At 33.3% G+C, this 18,262-nt stretch overlaps 2 protein-coding genes across 3 annotated transcripts in view; both read right to left on the minus strand.

The window, feature by feature from the left end:
* LOC142336269 (uncharacterized) overlaps positions 1-18,262 on the minus strand; it is a 556,260-nt gene that overhangs the window by 488,091 nt on the left and 49,907 nt on the right. The window lies entirely within an intron of this gene.
* LOC142337129 (uncharacterized) overlaps positions 1-18,262 on the minus strand; it is a 92,698-nt gene that overhangs the window by 59,617 nt on the left and 14,819 nt on the right. The window contains exons 2-8 of one of the 2 annotated variants that reach the window (XM_075386229.1): positions 13,302-13,444; positions 9,681-9,796; positions 6,960-7,016; positions 6,516-6,586; positions 5,336-5,399; positions 4,451-4,519; positions 2-125 (exon numbers count right to left, since the gene is read on the minus strand). In XM_075386229.1, coding sequence (XP_075242344.1) covers positions 2-125; positions 4,451-4,519; positions 5,336-5,399; positions 6,516-6,586; positions 6,960-7,016; positions 9,681-9,796; positions 13,302-13,413 — 613 coding nt within the window. In that variant the 5' untranslated portion in view covers positions 13,414-13,444. Of the gene's footprint in view, positions 126-4,450; positions 4,520-5,335; positions 5,400-6,515; positions 6,587-6,959; positions 7,017-9,680; positions 9,797-13,301; positions 13,445-18,262 lie in introns of both variants that reach the window. The other variant, XM_075386228.1, reaches the window with a different exon arrangement.

Here is an 18,262-nt window from a genome sequence, read left to right on the forward strand (position 1 = left end):
CCCTGGCTGCAGATGATCCGTCCGTGGTCAAAGTTTGTGTATGTCACTCGTCTGCATAACTCCTTTTGCATGTCTTTGGGAAACAACACTGTCAAATCACTCAGAGGCTGTAAGTAGTAGCTTATCTGAACAACATAATATTTTGTACTGTGATTAGTATATAGGAGTCTAGTATTCAAAAATAGCCTGGAAAAGTGTGTAAAAATTGTGATATAATTGAAAATTTTTTAAATAAGGGTGAAAATGTGGGCTTTAATAGTGGAAAAGTTGTTAAAAACTACCCATGATGTAAAGAAGATGTTTTAAAATTTAGTGCACCCCTTTTTGCCGCATTGTTGTTTGAAACCTCCAAATCATATTTGCGGCTGAGAATGTTACGCTGACCTGGCTTTTTGTCGGATCAATTTTGGCTTATCGATATCTTTTCAAGAAAAACATAAAAAACTGAATTAAACCTTGAACAGAATTTCTCGAGATAATCAAAATTTTTGGTACAAAATATCTTCAGTATTATCTTAAGTATTAGAAAATGAGGAAAAAATTTGTAAATATATTTCTTCTGATTTAATTTTGGCTCTTGCACACTGCGAAATTAAAAATAGAGGACCTGGATCTTCACCTAAGTTACCGTGAGCTAAAAGCAGGCGCCATGTCGATACACTATTTTGATCTTTGAAAAACATAGTTTTTTTCATAAGCTTTATAAAAATTTCGGTTTCTCTCTAAATTTAAAAATATATTTTTTTTGCATGGAGCTAGCTACCGAACTTAGGAAAAACTGCTGCTGTAATTGGTCCACCCAGCGCAAATTTCCTGTTCTGTCAGTTCAAACATAACATTACACTCCTTTGGTATTTATTACTCATAACTTTGTTCATGTTTTTAAAACTTTTTTCTGGTTATCGAAGTTATATGTGAGATTTCATCGATACGTTTTTAACGCCTACTTAAAACAGGTGAAAAATCCCAGAAGAACCATTATCAATTGTCGGTAAACATCATAACCCTATTTATATGGTTTTTGGCTGCTGCAACGGTTTTCCTCGAGGCTATGCAAAGACCATGGATGCCAATTCAGGTGTCATAAAATATGCTAATTTCAATTTAATGCTGAAACCCCTCAATGAAGGCTTTGCAATCATTAGAAAACCCATCAACGTATGTATTTCACGGTTGCCATGTTCGCCAGATTATCACAAGGAAACCTCTCAATTATGAAAATGATGTTTTAGTGCTTCTGGATAAAGCCTCAAATCGAGCATGTGAACGATAAATAAATTCGGATACTATTAATCGGCATAAATTGATCAACATATGTTAGACATATCTGCTAAGATAAACTGGTTTCACTATGAAGTAGAGCAGAAAATTTATTATCCATAGTTTAAAAAACATTTCGAGTGAACCTATCTGAACATAGAGGAGAACATTAGTTGCCTCTGTCATACCAAATATTGAATAAACTTAGTGTGACTGCTAGAGAAACTAAAATTGAACCAGGCAAGGGGGTTCGGTAATGTGCGTTCGCACATAATGTTCGGACACCACTCAACCACATTTTTGACTCAGTCGTCTACCAAAGAAGGAAAAGATAGAAAACTTTCAACGCTTCACATGTTGTTCGAAATTATTGGTATATCCATTAAAAGAGAATTTACAATTCAAACCACTGGACAAAATGCCGTCAGAACGACGATGCCAGAAACTAGACTAAGGCAGAAAACAAACAACAGATTCAAATAAAAACAACAATCATTAATTGCGGCAAAACTCAATGTCTTTCTATTTCAAAAAAACTCAATGACAAATTAAAATAGCTTCAAATAAACAATAAACCGATATGAAGTTTCTTTATTGAGAAAAGTAAAGAAGTAGATAAAAAAGAAATAGGGAAAGTTAAAAATACGCTTACACTTTTTGAAAACAACTAGTTTCACAGTCCATTAGCCAACAACTGAAATCATTAAAATTGCTTACAGTAGAAGGTAAATTTGGTGGGTACAAAAGTTCTTACGGTGACGTTTCTGTTTGAAATAGTTAGAGGAAATATTTGGCTCCCAAATGACTCGGACAAACGTCGCTAAATTTTTCGGCTATATTCTAGCAGATGGAAGTCAGGTTTTGCGATGACATCTCTATAAACCGGAAGACCATCATTATAAAATTAAAAGTAATAATTTGGCATTAATTTCAGCATTTCTGGAATTTTGTCTGAGTCATTCTATAAATATATATTTATATATATATATATATATATATATATATATATATATATATATATGCCCATTATGAGCCTCGAACACATTTTGAAAATTCAAACATTTTCTGGGTTGTTTTTAATCGATTATCTGTTTTTTACTTTAAAAATAGTTTTGGTATGCGCTCATTTATTTCGTTAATTTTACACCCATATTAAGCATGTCTTCCTTCCTTAGGTTTTGCAGCTGACTATTCGACAACTTCGATAATTTTAGATTCTTTCGAATTTTTTTAATGGCGCAGACTGATCTAAACAAAACGTTCTTGAAAGATTCCAGGAAGCCAATCAGAAAATATTTATTGAATGTATGTGCCTTCCATTAATTTGACCTAACATTATGCCAGTTGAGGCTGCCGTAGTTATTTTTTGTTAAAACAGTTTTGAAAGCTGTCATCGTGTTTGTTATGACCAACATATACAGCCAGAGGATGCCTCATTCAGTAATGAATATAGTACAAACCGAATTTTTTTTTGAAGAAGACCTCCAAGTGTACATTAGCTTGCTATTTGTAATCGTGTAGTATGTTGATAATGGACTGAAACAACGCTTGCAAGGTACACACAAAAACGATTTATAGTAAAATTTCAAGACACACTATAAATTGGTCTTTAGTTCTGAACATAAAAACGACGTTACTTTTGTTTTTGTATCGGTAAATATAGCAAAATCAAGAGCATACAGTTCAAAATTTTCAAAAACTACGTCCAATTTTAGATAAAAATGCATACTAATGCATTAGAAGCGTCTGCCGATACCCCTAAAATTATACTTCTAAAGAATGTACCTCACGCCTTTTACTCGCGCAAAAACTCTTAATGCGAAAAGCACTTCGGTTTTTTTTGCGAACTTAAATTTTTGCAAATGCGATTAACTACCGCGAAAATGTAAACTACTTCCACTCTAAGGTGGAAATTGACTTTTGCTTTTGTCGGCATAATTAAAATCGTCATAATTAAAATGAAGCCAAAGGCAATGAAACTAGTTTGAGTTGAAGCCAATTGAATACTTGACTTTTCCAAGCTTGCTTTTGGAGAAAGTGTTTTCTGCAAAGTAAGCCAATAGTAATAAGAAGGCCCTTGCTTATTTTCCCTACTATATTCACTGCATGCTAATTTTTTCTCACCTAATAGAGCCAGGGATTATTCTGGAACATTAAACTTAACAGCAGAGTCGGTTAAACTGAAAAGTGGCTGTACTTCCTAGTGTGAGATCTCTTTCTAAAAGATGTGAAATTTAATTACGGCTAAAATCTGGTATCTACTTTGAAGAAGCTATTTTGCAGCGTCGAGTGGCTTTCAAAATTTGACAACCACGTCAATGGAAATCAATCCTTGAGGTTCTATGTTGGGCACCGCCAATTTTTCCTGCCAAATTGTAAGTAAGGCGTACATTTTAAACCTATAAAAATAGTAGTAACAAAATGTAGCATTAAAAATGAGTAAAATTTTGACACCGATAGATTACTTAGAAATAATTTGTGCAAATAAAAGATTTGAGGTAGTCATTTGAATCGTTAGTGATGAACAAAATTTTGGGTCACTTTTTGGTCACTCGTTTTTGTAAAATCTCGTTGATAGTGTGGAGTTAAATTGTATTCACACATAATGAAAAAAACTTATTGTAGTTATTAATGGGATAGCCGTTAATATGGTGCTGTTTCATCAGTAATCAACACCTAAGAGAGTCTTTCCGCTGACAGTTTAATGGTTGTTTTCCGACATACGGAAAAAAACAAGAAAAAACACAAAGTTGCACGCAACAGACTATCTCCGTAAATATTAGTTTTTGGATTTATTCCGTTATTGATTTCAATTATAAACAACGAAACACTCCATTGGTTAACTTTGCTAAACTCAGGAAGCGGCTTTCGATGACGATAATGAAAAAATATCAACATAAAAATCATATAAGACCTGGGATGATTACCGGGAAATAACGATCCATACTATTTACTGATAACGGAGTCTATGTGCATTTCTCGAAATTTATTATTTATGTTACAAAAAGAGTACATTCGTCGTTTATTAATATTTGTATGGTCCTTTTATAGTTACCGCGAAATCATACAATAAACCATACACCAATTTACATGATTATCAGGGATATTATATGAAATTGAATGAAATCAAGGAAAGTTGCTTGTTGGACAATCCCGGAACATAAAATTATCTTAATTGAAATTATTTGACCTTTTGGATGTCCTCTTCTGATCTGAACTGGGCTTGGCATGTCAGGGACCTCATCATAGATCGATTTTTCTGAAACAATTGAATCAAAATAATTTTATTTTTATTGCAATTTATTTTTAGACACATTAGCTACAAACGAACATTACTAAATGTTTTTCAAAATATTCTTTTTTTTACAAAATGGGGAGTAAGGCTAATATGGCATTCATGCTTAATTTCAACTGTGATTTTATCATTTTCGTTCATTTAGAAGAGATTTGCTTATATTTTACACACACATACACAAACAAACACACTCACAGGCACACCACACACATAGACACACAAACACATACACAGACACATAAACACACACACACACACACAACAAAAACACAAGCACACACGCAAAGCACAAACAAACACACACAGACACACACGCACACATAGACACACAAACACATACACAGACACATAAACACACACACAACAAAAACACAAGCACACACGCAAAGCACAAACACACACACAGACACACACGCACACATAGACACACAAACTCATACACCGACACATAAACACACACACAACAAAAAAAAACACACGCACACACGTAAAGCACAAACACACACACACACACACTCAGACACACACACACACACACACACACACACACACACACACCCACAGACGCACAAATACACACACAACACATAAACACATGCTAATTTGTAAAACTTTGTAGAAAAAAATATTGTCTATCAGTGAGTAGTAAATAAATACTCAAAAAGAATTCATGCAAAAATGTTGTTGAATTTCAAAGTTTTAAAAGGGACATAGACTGACTGACTTACAGCGTACATTAAAGAAAAGGAAAGCACAATTTAGATAACTTTTCAAACTTACCATAGCACGTTTTGGGGGCTCTTTTATTGCTGGATTTGAAACGTAGTCAAACTCGGCCACGTATCTAAAAGCAATTTATAAACTAGGAAATATAAAATTAAAAAACTGGAAAAAGGTGCTTTTGAAGGTGTTTTATAGATACATTTTTGAGAAAAAAATTTTCCAGAAAATTTTTTAACTTCAATTTAACTACAACAATTTTTCAGTATTTTAATAATTTTAATACAATTTTTGAAAGGCTTTAAAACAGAATTGACGAACTTCGAACAAATTGCAAAATACAGACGGAGAAAATTCCCGGGTTGAGATTTGGTCGAAAAATAATGTAAGAATTGCGGTGAATAGCGGTGAAAAAAAAATAATTTTCACCGCAAAAAGCCCAAATATTTTGCGATGAATGCGGTGAAAGCGGTGAATTTTTGTAAGATTTGCGGTTTTCAGCATTGAATTTTTGTAAAAATTGCAATTTTTAGCGGTGAATTTTTCTTATTTTCACCGCATTCACCGGATTTCTTGCAAAAAAGAAACATCCTTACACGCGTTCGAACTTCTCATCTCCTACTTGTCAACAACTTCCTATTCCACTGCGCCATCTGTAACATACTTTCTTGATATTTCTTGTGAACTTTAATCAGATTTAATAAACGTAATGAAAAACAAATGCGTTGAAATTTTGAAAGATTTGCGGTTTTTAGCAGTGAATTTTTTGTTTTCGCCGCTTAAGCGGTGAACAAAAATAATTCACCGCTACCAGCGGGAAGCGGTAAAATAAAAAATTCACCGCTAAAAACAGCAAATCTTACAAAAAATTACCGCAACAAAAATATACAGTGATTTTTAGCGGTGAATTATCGTAAGATTTGCGATTCGTAGAGTTGAAATACTTTTTTTCATCGCATTCATTGCATTCAACGCTATAAATCGCAATTCTTACATCTTTTCATCACATTCACCGCAAATCTTACATTCTTTTAGCGATTTTTAGCGTTGACACCTCGACCCGGGTTTAAAAAAAATCAGCGGGGATAACCCGTGGCACCTCAAATTATTTCTTGGCGCTATAAAACTGATTTTATGAAAATTATCAACATGCAAGAAAAAACAGCTCTATTTTCCTTTGACGGCAATCAGAAACACATAATTTTTTTATCGGATAATCAGGCTATAAACATAAACTGACTTGCGACGGTTTTTGAAACATTTTAGCAGCAAGATCAGCATCCGTGCTCCATAGGTCATCATATCCACGTGCTGAAACATAAGTAGTCACATTGCCTCGGTGAATTATCATGAACAAACGATGAAATAAAAAATGGAAGCTTTTCTAAATATCGTAATTTTTTTCTCGGTGCATAGCAACTTAACTGGGAGTTTAAATATGCATCACGTGCCGATTGTGTTCGGGAGAAGATATTTTATAATTGAAAAACATTTATTCAAGAGATTTCAGGTTATTTTTTATGAAAACAAAAAGTGGATTGCCTTGAAACTCTAATTTAAACTAACGGGTCAATTTTGATGAAGGTAACATTTTAATGTACAATTCATCAGTGTATGAATAATTGTAATGGTGCCACCTTTTTTTTCAAAATACCGTTCCCATTGTGATCGGAAGTTTACTAACCGTCCAAGTTTTTCGTCTTTTTTGCTTGAATTCTTCTGTGCCCATCGATGCATAGCTCTGAAACGAACCAACAATAATCTAAAGTTTTGAGAGAAAACAATCTCGGCAACAGCTGCCATTGCAATTTTCCGGCCCTTGCAAACTATTGACATTTTAATATTAAAGCATGTTGAGTCAAGTCAGTTCATGTTTTTAATTGAATGCTGTGGTCTAATTTATTGCTTCATGAAATTACATTTGAGCTTTTTTTCAAGCAAAATTCACATACTCTTTGTTCTCGTATCGTTTAACTATTTTCGTCAATTGTTTTTGTGAAAAACTGATTAACGCTTGTTTTATTCCGTTAATTAGCAAAATTGTCTCACACAAATTAAAACCATCTATCATCTATAGCCACGCAATCAAAGTATTCATAAAAATTACACAGAAGAAAATACAGCCCTAAATTGTGTCAATGTCCTCAAAATGCTCATGATTAGTAAATGCAAATCTATGTAAAACAGCAAATGGCTTACATAATGCTCCAACACGCCAAAACAATTTTAAAATTTCAGAACTTGATTATCACAGATGCAGTTCTTCAGTTGATTGAAGTAATTTGTTACACTTCTGATTGAACTTATTGAACTAGCGTGTTTTTTCCGATTAATGAAAATTCTTATTTTCAAAGGCCAGAACAATACCACATTTCTATGCTCACAATAAAAACTGGAAACTAGAGTTTGGAAAGTTGTTGTAAGGATTTTTTTTGTTTATTAATAAAAAATATTCCCGTTTGTCATATTCTGCCTTCAAATTTGACTACTGGTAGCTCATTGCAAGATTTTGATTCATTAAACAGGTCTACATTTATGAAGCATGGTCGTTTTGTTTTTATTTCCAAGTGAACACCATCATTTTTGTACATTTTTGTTTATTTGTACAGTGAACAGCTATACAATAGGGCACACTTTTTAACTGGAGCTGATGCATTTGTTTGTATGGAACCTTTAAACTCTAATAATGCAATTCTCCTTACTTTTTTAGTACAAAACTATAATCTATATTATTTGAACACCGCTAGTCGTGGATAAAAGAAAAAAATGGCTTTTATCTATACCGCTACTCGTGGATAAAAGAGAAAAAAATTCAATAAAGATATCGGCTTTTTAAACTCTCGCATTCAAATTAAACTAACCTACAGTGGTTTTATTTCAACTGCTAAAACAATCCCGTGAGATACGGTAGAAATGGGAGTGGGACAGAACAGTGTTGTTTTTAAGCAGTTCCCAGACTGAGGTGTGCGCTCGAAATAGTCCCGATCAGACCGTCCCATCCTGAAAGCGCCTTTGATCAGACTCAAACGCGCTCAAAATTTTTTGTGCGCTCGAAAATACCTGCTTTCCTGATCAGACCCATCTTCGCTCGAATGTACTTCTGATCAGACCCACTTGCGTTCGAAATCTTTTCTGATCAAACTCAGTTGCGCTCGAAATGTTCTCTGTTCTAAAGGCTTCAAGCGCACGATTATAAACTATCTTGCGCTACCACTGTTTATGATCAGACGCAGTTGCGCTTGAACCGTTTATGATCAGACCAGCTGCACTTTGTGATCAGATTCAAGCTCGCTCAAAACTGGTTCTGACCAGACTCAAGCGCGCTCTAATCCGCCTCTGATCAAACTTAAGTGCGTTGCTGCCCTCGAATGCCCTGTAATTTCGAGCGTAAAACGGTCAAGTGTGCGCTCGAGCAGCTGGTCTGATCGAGATATTTTCGAGCGCACACCTCAGCCTGGGTTGTGTTCAACGTCCGTCCTGACTCTTGGAAAAACCAAAGAATTGAAAATTTTCATAAAAGTTTCACATATAATGTCAACCTATCCTCATTTTCAAAAACGACGCAAATTCAAATTTAGATTCTTCTTCCATAAAGCATGTTTGCTAAAATAAAAAAAAACAGAGCACTTATCAAATTATTTAAATCAATTTTTGTTATTGTTGTGTGCTGCCAAAACTATTGTTTTCGAACTAAATGCTCATTACAATAGGTTAAAGATTCCATTTTGTTTTAAGAGAAAATTTCAAGTGCATAAATTTTTTTTGACCTAACTGAGATATGTATAGAATCATTTTAATAATATATGAAGAGTGAAATGTCAGAGACAGAACAGTTTTTCCTCTTTTTTCAATAATTTTTTCACGAAAAGTGAATACCTAGTTTTTATTTTAGAGAAAAAAATGACAAAGTCTCGTTAAGACTCTATTTACTTTTTCGAGTTTTATAACGTTGCTGCTCTTTTATCTCTCCGTAAAAGATATCGATCAGCCAAAATTGAACAAAAAGCAAGGCGCCCATAATTATTCTAACCAACAACTAAAATTGAAGGTTTAGAACAATCACCCGATGTTCTTGAATGTTTCAAGAATAGAGACCCTATTTCAATTCAGTTGATCTTAACAAGATAATGCTCAGTTGTCTTTTAGTTTATCTTCAAATATCTTTTATTTTAGTTTTTGCCAATGTATCATACATGTATATGAATAAAGATTCAATATTGGAAAAACATGAGCTCTCGAAAGGGGTTACCGCCCCCATCTTAGTGGGGCCAGAACCTGATGCCACCAATTCCAGGGGTTATAATTTCATCAGTACAATTTTCTTTTTCTTTTTTTTTGGGTGGAAGGGTGGCATAATGAAAAAGAGCCTAAGAGGGAGGCTGCTGGTCACAATAGGCATTCTTACCATGATTTGTTGGTACCTCTCTGAGCCGACAGCTATCTCAAAGTGACTTCTGTTCACGTTACTCATCTCTATCAGCTCTTTGTACCTCTCAGCTATCAACTCCTCCACCGTTTGTTCTGGTTAACATATAAATTAGCGGTAAAATAGATTTCGGAAAATAATCTGGTTTTGCTATCAATGACTCCTGGTCAAAATTGAACACTCGGTTGCTTATTTCCAGGAATCAAGGAATGGATCATATAGTTTTAAGGGAACTTTGATAAGTTTCATGAAATGCATAATCTTGTTGTGAGCACTATACCTCATTTGTCAGTGATCCCTAGAGACACGAGGTATATTGACGTATATATTTTGTATATAACAGTCCACTTCTCAAACGGACTTCTAAGCTTTGTACGAAGCGTGTCCGGACAAAACAGTCCCAGACAAAAAGAGTTCAATAAAAGCAGAGAAAATAGTCCCAGACAAAATAGTCCCGAATACTTATCGAAACAATTGTTAATGTAAACTATTAACAATTAACAAACATAATCTAAGCGTTATGCTTCTTAACTCATTGTTTTTAAGTGATATGAACTAGGAATAATCCGAAAAAGTTTTTTGCCAAATAATGTTTCAAATTACATTATTTGGCAAAAACTATGTAATCAGCTGAATATTTGTTCTATAAAATTCAATCATTTTAATAACTTAAGGGGTTTCTTTGTTAAATGGGCTGCATATGTTTAACTCTATAATTAGTTCGGACTATTTTAACTGGGACTGTTTTGTCTGCTTTCTTGGGACTATTTTGTCCGGGGCCGTTTTGTCTGGGAATATTTTGCTAATCGGAACCTTTTCGTCCGGGACTGTTTTGTCCGGGACTGTTTTGTCTGTTCAACGTTCGAGGATGTCAAAAGTTTGAGGATAATGATTGTTTGGTTACCGGTAATATGATGCATATAAATTCATTATTTTTTGACGTTCTTTGAGTGTCACTGTGCGTTTCATTCGTAATTTTGAAAATTTTTTCAAGAAAACGTTAAAAATTCTCGTTAACGTTTCGCAAAAACTCGAAACCTGAACCTGCTTTGAAAGATTATATTTGTATAATGTAGTCAACTTTGTCTTATTTTTCCGAATGAAAACTCTGAGGAAGACTATGAGTTTAACTGCTTAGTATAAGAAGAAGAAAGCTTGAAAATCAGAAATTTTTTTACAATGCAATGTCATTTTTATTACGAATTAAATCACTTTAAAAACAAGACACAAAGTTAATCATCAGTCGAAACTAAATTCATTAGTTACTCGTCTATTATTAAATAATATTTTGTCAACAAACAAAACTGTGAAAACTTTTGACGGACATTTTTATGTAGAAACGGGTACCGCCGTTCAATGATTCTTTACAAATGTGATTATGTCTAAACTTATCCTTTACCAAAGTGCTCAAAAACAACCATTAATTGCTCAAAAATGGCCGCTCAAAAGTGATCAAATAAAACAACAACTTCTAATCGATACGTACCACTGAAAAACGTGATTCTCTCAAAATTTTTTATCATTCTCTTTAGGTCAAGAAGCACTAACTCTATTCACGTTGATAGAAGAAATCGATTTTATTAAAATTCTCATGTTTTCATTATGCTGCAAAATGTTTTCTTTATTAAACTTTTTCCAAAAATTAATAAAATACAACGAATAAAATAGTTCAGAAGTTTTGATAGTTTTTTTCACTTTCTTCAAAATGGAACAGTTAAAATATTTGTCAAATACACCTCTTTATTTATATTGGTTTTCTGTGCTAAGTTTTGCAGGTGACGTATAACTTGACTACAGTACTTACGAACATAACAAAATTTAAATCACTGAAAAAATGATCTCTACTCTGGAAAAGCCACTAAGTTGTGTTTAAATTAATAACAATATGCAATGAATATTTTAGGACCACAAAGCGATCAGATTAGCACATGAATGGAATTAATTTGTGACCTAAAAAGTTGATCTAAAATTCAGTGTCCCATTACTTTAACATTTTTGACAAAAACTGAAAAAAGTTTAAATTTGCAGAAATAACAATCCTCAAACAAGACTGGTCAGATTTCCTTTGCCAAGCCAAAGAAGGGTGAAATAGAAACATAAAATTGATATTAAAAGTCACCCAACCCAACTGCTACTGCTTTTGGCTATTTCTCGCCAAATTGTTTGTTCGCCAGTTTGTTTCAATTATCTCCAAACAGTTTCTAAAACCAAATAGTTCTGAGAGCATATTTTTTCCAGAAAAATTGTTCAGTAATTGGTAATCCGGTAATTGATATTCCTCTCAAAAATTATAACTTGTTTCTTAAATCTTTTCTTTTTTTCTAAAATATTCTGAAATGTCTTTTTGAGTTTTCTTTCTTAATGCAATTAATTTCAAAAAACAAAAAATCAGCACTTTCTTGTTTGTTTCTGCTTATTATGCATAGTTTAATGAAGATTACAAATAAAAAAATGTTAAGTTCTTTTCATGAGTCTTTCAAAGCAGAAAAATCTTTTTACAGTCATAACTAAAAAATTTACAGAATTTACAGGTAGCTATGCTACTTGCTTCAATAGCTGGCAGCGTTTCTAATGTGAAGCCAACTGTGAAAAGCAATGCAATTGTTGAAACAATTGCTCAGAAATTTTGTTTTCCTTCAAATTATTAAGAACAGTTTTTGCCATTAGTTGTAGTGTTTATTACAGATGGCAGGAGCTTAGCAATTAATTAAGTTACCTGATCTTTACTTCTCATTGGAGACTAAATCGTTTAATATTCGATTGTACCCCTCAGTAGCCGGTTCGGGTTTTTTTCAGTTGTTTTTCCAAGTTCGTGCAATTTTGCACACAATTTATTATTTTTCACTGTGTATCTAGATAATGACTAGATTTCTAATATATTCATGTTTCTTATCAAACCAACCCAAGTCGAATTTTACGTATTATTTGACCGTTTTGACATGAATGTTTACGGAATGACCACTTTCGATCCTTTTTGCAAACTTAAGAGATGACTGGTTTTCAAGGGCATAAGAACAGACCAGTCAAAATAAAACACTCTGGAAAAATCAGTGATTGACATTGTTGCGTCATAATCATTTTGTCTAAAAAAAAATTAGATGTCATTGCTCCTGTTGTCATTTATTAAGGGAAAAAAACCTTTCTTAAGACCCTTCGAATTTTTTTGGGTGAACAAATCTCGGATTTACCTAAATTCAGAATCAGCCGGATTTTTATTTTGAGAAACAGAGACAAAATTGACTTAACACCTAGAACAACTCAATCTTGTCAATGAGATGTCACCTCTTAACCTACGATTAGACATCGAACTATAAGACTAGGTCGTGCTGGTTTGGTTTTTGTTGACGAAAATCACACCGTCGATGTTCCTACTAAAAGTCGAGCAAAAGTCTTTTTATGCGCAATTTGGCAATTTGTCAAGCATGGTCTTTTTTATGGGAATTTTAGTTCGAGAATGATATTTTCCTGGGTCGAGGTTTGTATAAAACTGGGAAATGAAACATTATAAACATTCAAAACAACCAAAAAAGAACGGTGTGGCTAAATTGCCTATGATTTCGTTCCAAAGCTCCCATATCGCGAAGATTAATTGAGAGATACCTGATAAGGTTTTCTTTGTTTCCTTTTCAAATTCGACCTTCTCGACACTCTCTCTCCAAATGGCAGGAGTGGCCCTTTTGTCAACTGTGTGGAGAAACGTGTCAGCCGCCATATCTCAATCACCCACTCATTCAAAACAGTCTCTAAACAAACATTACTGAAGATAACGAGTAAGCTCGACGGCGAATTGAAAACTTGTTAATTAAAAATTATTACAATGCAAGAATGATTAATCTGGGCTTGCAAACACAATTAAATTCAAGGCGTTAATGCCAGATTTGATCGGAATGATTGCTTGCAATTCGACGACCGCAATTATAGGAATTAGAAAGAAATAATACAAGAAATGTTTGGACCCAGACAAAAAGTTTGCAATACGCAAACACGCTTGTGCAAGTTTTAAAATGTCAGATCACTGCCGTGTCAAATTCAGTAGTGCCAGATTCAATTCTTTCAAGTTTGTGCTTCAAGCAAGGTTACGCGACTCTTGCTAAAATAACTTACAAATTCTGATTACCACATCGCCCGAATCTTGCAATACAATACAACGCCTTTCAAGAATTTCTGACAAAATGTTGCAATATCTTGCAATCAAACCTATTTTTTTGCAATCTCATGGCCGATAACCACCGGTAATGCTAGAATCTTGCGAGGTAATCATTTGCAAAGAAATTTCTGGTCCTGTTCCTGGAGACCTAGACTTTGAGATAAAACGCTAAAATGGGCGCAATGTTTGATTCTACAAATATTTTCCCCTACATAACTCTCAGGCAAATTCAGTACTGAGTCAGAGTTTAAGTCAGGTCACATTTTCCACTGAATGCGTCTGATTCAGAGCTAGTTCAGTGGTTCCTTCTGAATTATCTTATGATTCAGAAGAATACTGAATATTTTCTCTGAATTTTGATCTGATTAAGAGAAGTTCAGAAATCACTTAACAAATATTTCTGAAATCTTTCTGAATTGGTACAAAAACTTGAAACGTCTCTGAAAATGTTCTTAATCAGTACTGATTGTCACTGAGACTTAAGTATGGGCTAGGCATCGACAAAACAACGAAAGGTGAAATACAAAAAATAACATCATTAAAGTATTAAGCTACATCAAAACCTGAACAACAAAAACTGATGTCTGACCCCCAAAAACTGATAAAGCGAAAAGGAAGATCCAAATCGGCTCTTGAGTCCCAGTGTATTACTAAGGTTATTGGATATTAAGACATTAGAAATTTTTGCTCGAAATGATTGATTATAAATTTTTACGAAAAACACCAAACTTAACCGCCTTGCCTATAGCACTTAAAGAGTATTTGACAGTCGTAATTCTGTTACATGTGCGATGCTTTGAACTCTGAAATATATGGTTCAAATAGATGTCCAAAAGATTACAGTATCAAAAAGTGGCAGCTCAAGGAAAATCACCAAAGAGTTTTTCTTTCTTTTTCGTATTTTCTTTCCAATTTGAGCTGCAAAATTAACCGGATTCAAAAGTAAAATGTTTAAAAATGCATCGCCTCCTAGCAATAGTTTTTTTTCAATTTCCCAATCGGTCGTTTCAGCAAAAGAGAACAAGACAAAAAAGCAAATGAGAACAACTTTTTAAGAAAGCAGATAATCAGTTATTAATTTCATAAGTATGTAAGCTGTTGAGTTTTCCCTCTAAATCATTCTCTCAATTTTTCATTGAAACATTAGCTCTCAATCCGTTTTGTTTTCTGAAGCTATGTTGATAAGAACACAGATATCCTTTCGTTTCTTCTTTTTGCCACTTATGTTGTAAAAAAACATAAGTTAGAACCCGGACCCTAACGCCATAGTAAATCGGTGCTGAAAAATTGCATACCAATTGTATGTAGTCAGCCCAATACTGTATCTGTGTATCCTAAGAGTATGTTGATACCTCATTATGTGCAATCTGTTCCCATAGATACATTTTTTTTCTGAAATTAGACTGTACATCCTTGGTTTTGATTCCCATGATGTTCATAGCAAAATCATGGATAATTGTGAAAATTTCAACAAAAAATTTAAACTTTGGGCGATGGACATGATGATGATTGTAATCTTAAAACCCTGCAAGTAACGTATTAAGATTAACAAAAAACACGCCAAAACCAGAAAAAAAACACGCCGGGAACCTGGAAACTGAAAAATTTGAGCCGAAATTGCAGATTTTTATAGTTTTTATTTCAGATTGTAAAGGAAATTTGCATAATTGTCTTGGTTTCAGTTTCGAAAACAGATGCAGTTATGGGCCGACGAATTATAAATGGAATACAAAATTTCAGGACTGATATGCTATGGGCAGGGAAATTAATCATATTTAAACAGTCATTATATGTTAAATGCCGAATTATATAGCTGGTAATTAGCTGTTCCTGGTTATTGACGATATACGAGTAGTTCTCTTAGTTTGAACCGCCATACTAGTGGTACTCGGGGGATCCCCTTTAATTTTATGGAGTGTCGATAAAAAGCTAAGTTGCTCGCGTTCAGATCCAGTGTACTGTTATTAGCCATAATGTGCTGAGGATGATAGAGGTTGGGGGAGGGATGACTGATAGAGGGGAATCAACTGGGTAGGTCAGAGGGGTCAATTGGGTGGATCAGGTACTTGTACAAGTTCCTGCACATGCACTTGCCTTTGCACATGCATGGTACATGCGCAATATATATATATATATATATATATATATATACATATATATATATATATATATATATATATATATACATATATATATATATATATATATTTATATAAACGTAATTTCATATATATTATATATATAATTATATATATATATATATATATATATTTATATATATATATATATATATATATATATATATATTTATATATATATATACATATTAAAAAAAATAGTTATATATATATATATATATATATATATATATATATATATAAATACACACATACATATATATATATATATATATATATATATATAGTTTTCGAACAAATGGTTGTTTTTTATTTTTCTTAAGCAAAAACTTTTTTTCTGTGAGATTTGTTTCATGATTCCCATAATGTTTGTAGCAAAATCATGGATAATTGTGAAAATTTTGAAAAAAAAAATGAAATTTTAGGCGATATACATGACGATGCCTTCATTTTAAAACGTTGAAAGTAACGTATTAAGATACACCAAAAACCCGCCAAACCAGTAAATACACACCGAAACCAGAAAAAAACGCGCCGGGAACCTGTAAACTGACAAATCTGGACCGAAATTGCAAATTGCAGATTTTTTTGGTTTTTATTTCAGATTGTAATGGAATTTTGCATAAATGTCTTAGTTTTTATCTCCGAAAACAGATACAGTTCTGGGCCGTCGATATAAAAATGGAATACAGTGTTTCAGGACAGATATGCTATGGGACAGGGGAATAAATCATTTTTGAACAGAATGTTAAAAGCCGAATTAACCATCTTGTAATTAGATGCTCCTGGTTAAAAGTATGCTAACACAAAAAACTCCATTAGATCATGTTCCAGCAGACAACAAGGAGGCTCGGCAATGTGCGTTTGCACATAATGTTGCGACCCCACTCATTGTTGATTCATAGTCTTAATTTATGCCGATATACTAGTAGTACTCAGGGGGGGGGGGGGAGTGGCGATATACTAGAATTACTCTTAGTTTATGCCGATATAAAAGTGGAACCGGGGAAGGGGGACCCCCTTTACTATTATGGGGTGTCGATAAAAAGCTAAGTCGCTCGCATCCAGACATAGTGTACTGTTGTTAGCCATAATTTGCTGGCGATGATAGAGGAGAGTGAATGATAGAGGGGGTGTCATCTGGGTGGGTCAGAGGGGTGGGTCTGGGTCGAATACTTGTAGATTTTTGTATATATGTAGATGCGTTTGCACGTGTACGGTACATGCACAAAACTTATATATATATATATATATATATATATATATATATATATAAATATATATACATATATATATACTTATAAATAGAAATATAAATGAATATATATATATATATATATATATATATATATATAAACAAACTTTCACACATATATAATATATACATATATATATATATATATATACATATATACATATACATATAAATATAAATATATATAAATATATATATATATATATATATATATATATAGTTTTCGAACAATTGGTTGTTTTTTTTGAATTTTTTAAGCAAAACTTTTTTCTGTGTGAGATTTGTTTCATGATTCCCATAATGTTTGTAGCAAAATTATGGATAATTTTGAAAATTTTGAAAAAAAATGAAATTTTAGGCGATGTACATGACGATGACTTCATTTTAAAATGTTGCAAGTAACGTATTAAGATACACCAAAAACCCGCCAAACCCGTAAATACACTCTGAAACCAGAAGAAACACGCCGGGAACCTGTAAACTGACAAATTTGGACCGAAATTGCAAATTGCAGATTTTTTTGGTTTTTATTACAGATTGTAATGGAATTTTGCATAAATGTCTTAGTTTTTATCTCCGAAAACAGATACAGTTCTGGGCCGTCGATATAAAAATGGAATACAGTGTTTCAGGACAGATATGCTATGGGACAGGGGAATAAATCATTTTTGAACAGTCATTAAATGTTAAAAGCCGAATTAACCATCTTGTAATTAGATGTTCCTGGTTAAAAGTATGCTAACACCAAAAACTCCATTAGATCATGTTCCAAAAGACAACAAGGCTGCAAGGATGCTCGGCAATGTGCGTTTGCACATAATGTTGCGACCCCACTCATACTTGATTCATAGTCTTAATTTATGCCGATATACTAGTAGTACTCAGGGGAGGGGGGCAGTGGCGATATACTAGAATTACTCTTAGTTTATGCCGATATAAAAGTAGAACCGGGGAAATGGGGACCCCCTTTACTATTATGGGGTGTCGATAAAAAGCTAAGTCGTTCGCATCCAGACCTAGT

The sequence above is a fragment of the Convolutriloba macropyga genome, chromosome 3, assembly GCF_964194025.1.
Source record: "Convolutriloba macropyga chromosome 3, txConMacr16.3, whole genome shotgun sequence".
Taxonomy (NCBI): domain Eukaryota; kingdom Metazoa; phylum Xenacoelomorpha; order Acoela; family Convolutidae; genus Convolutriloba; species Convolutriloba macropyga.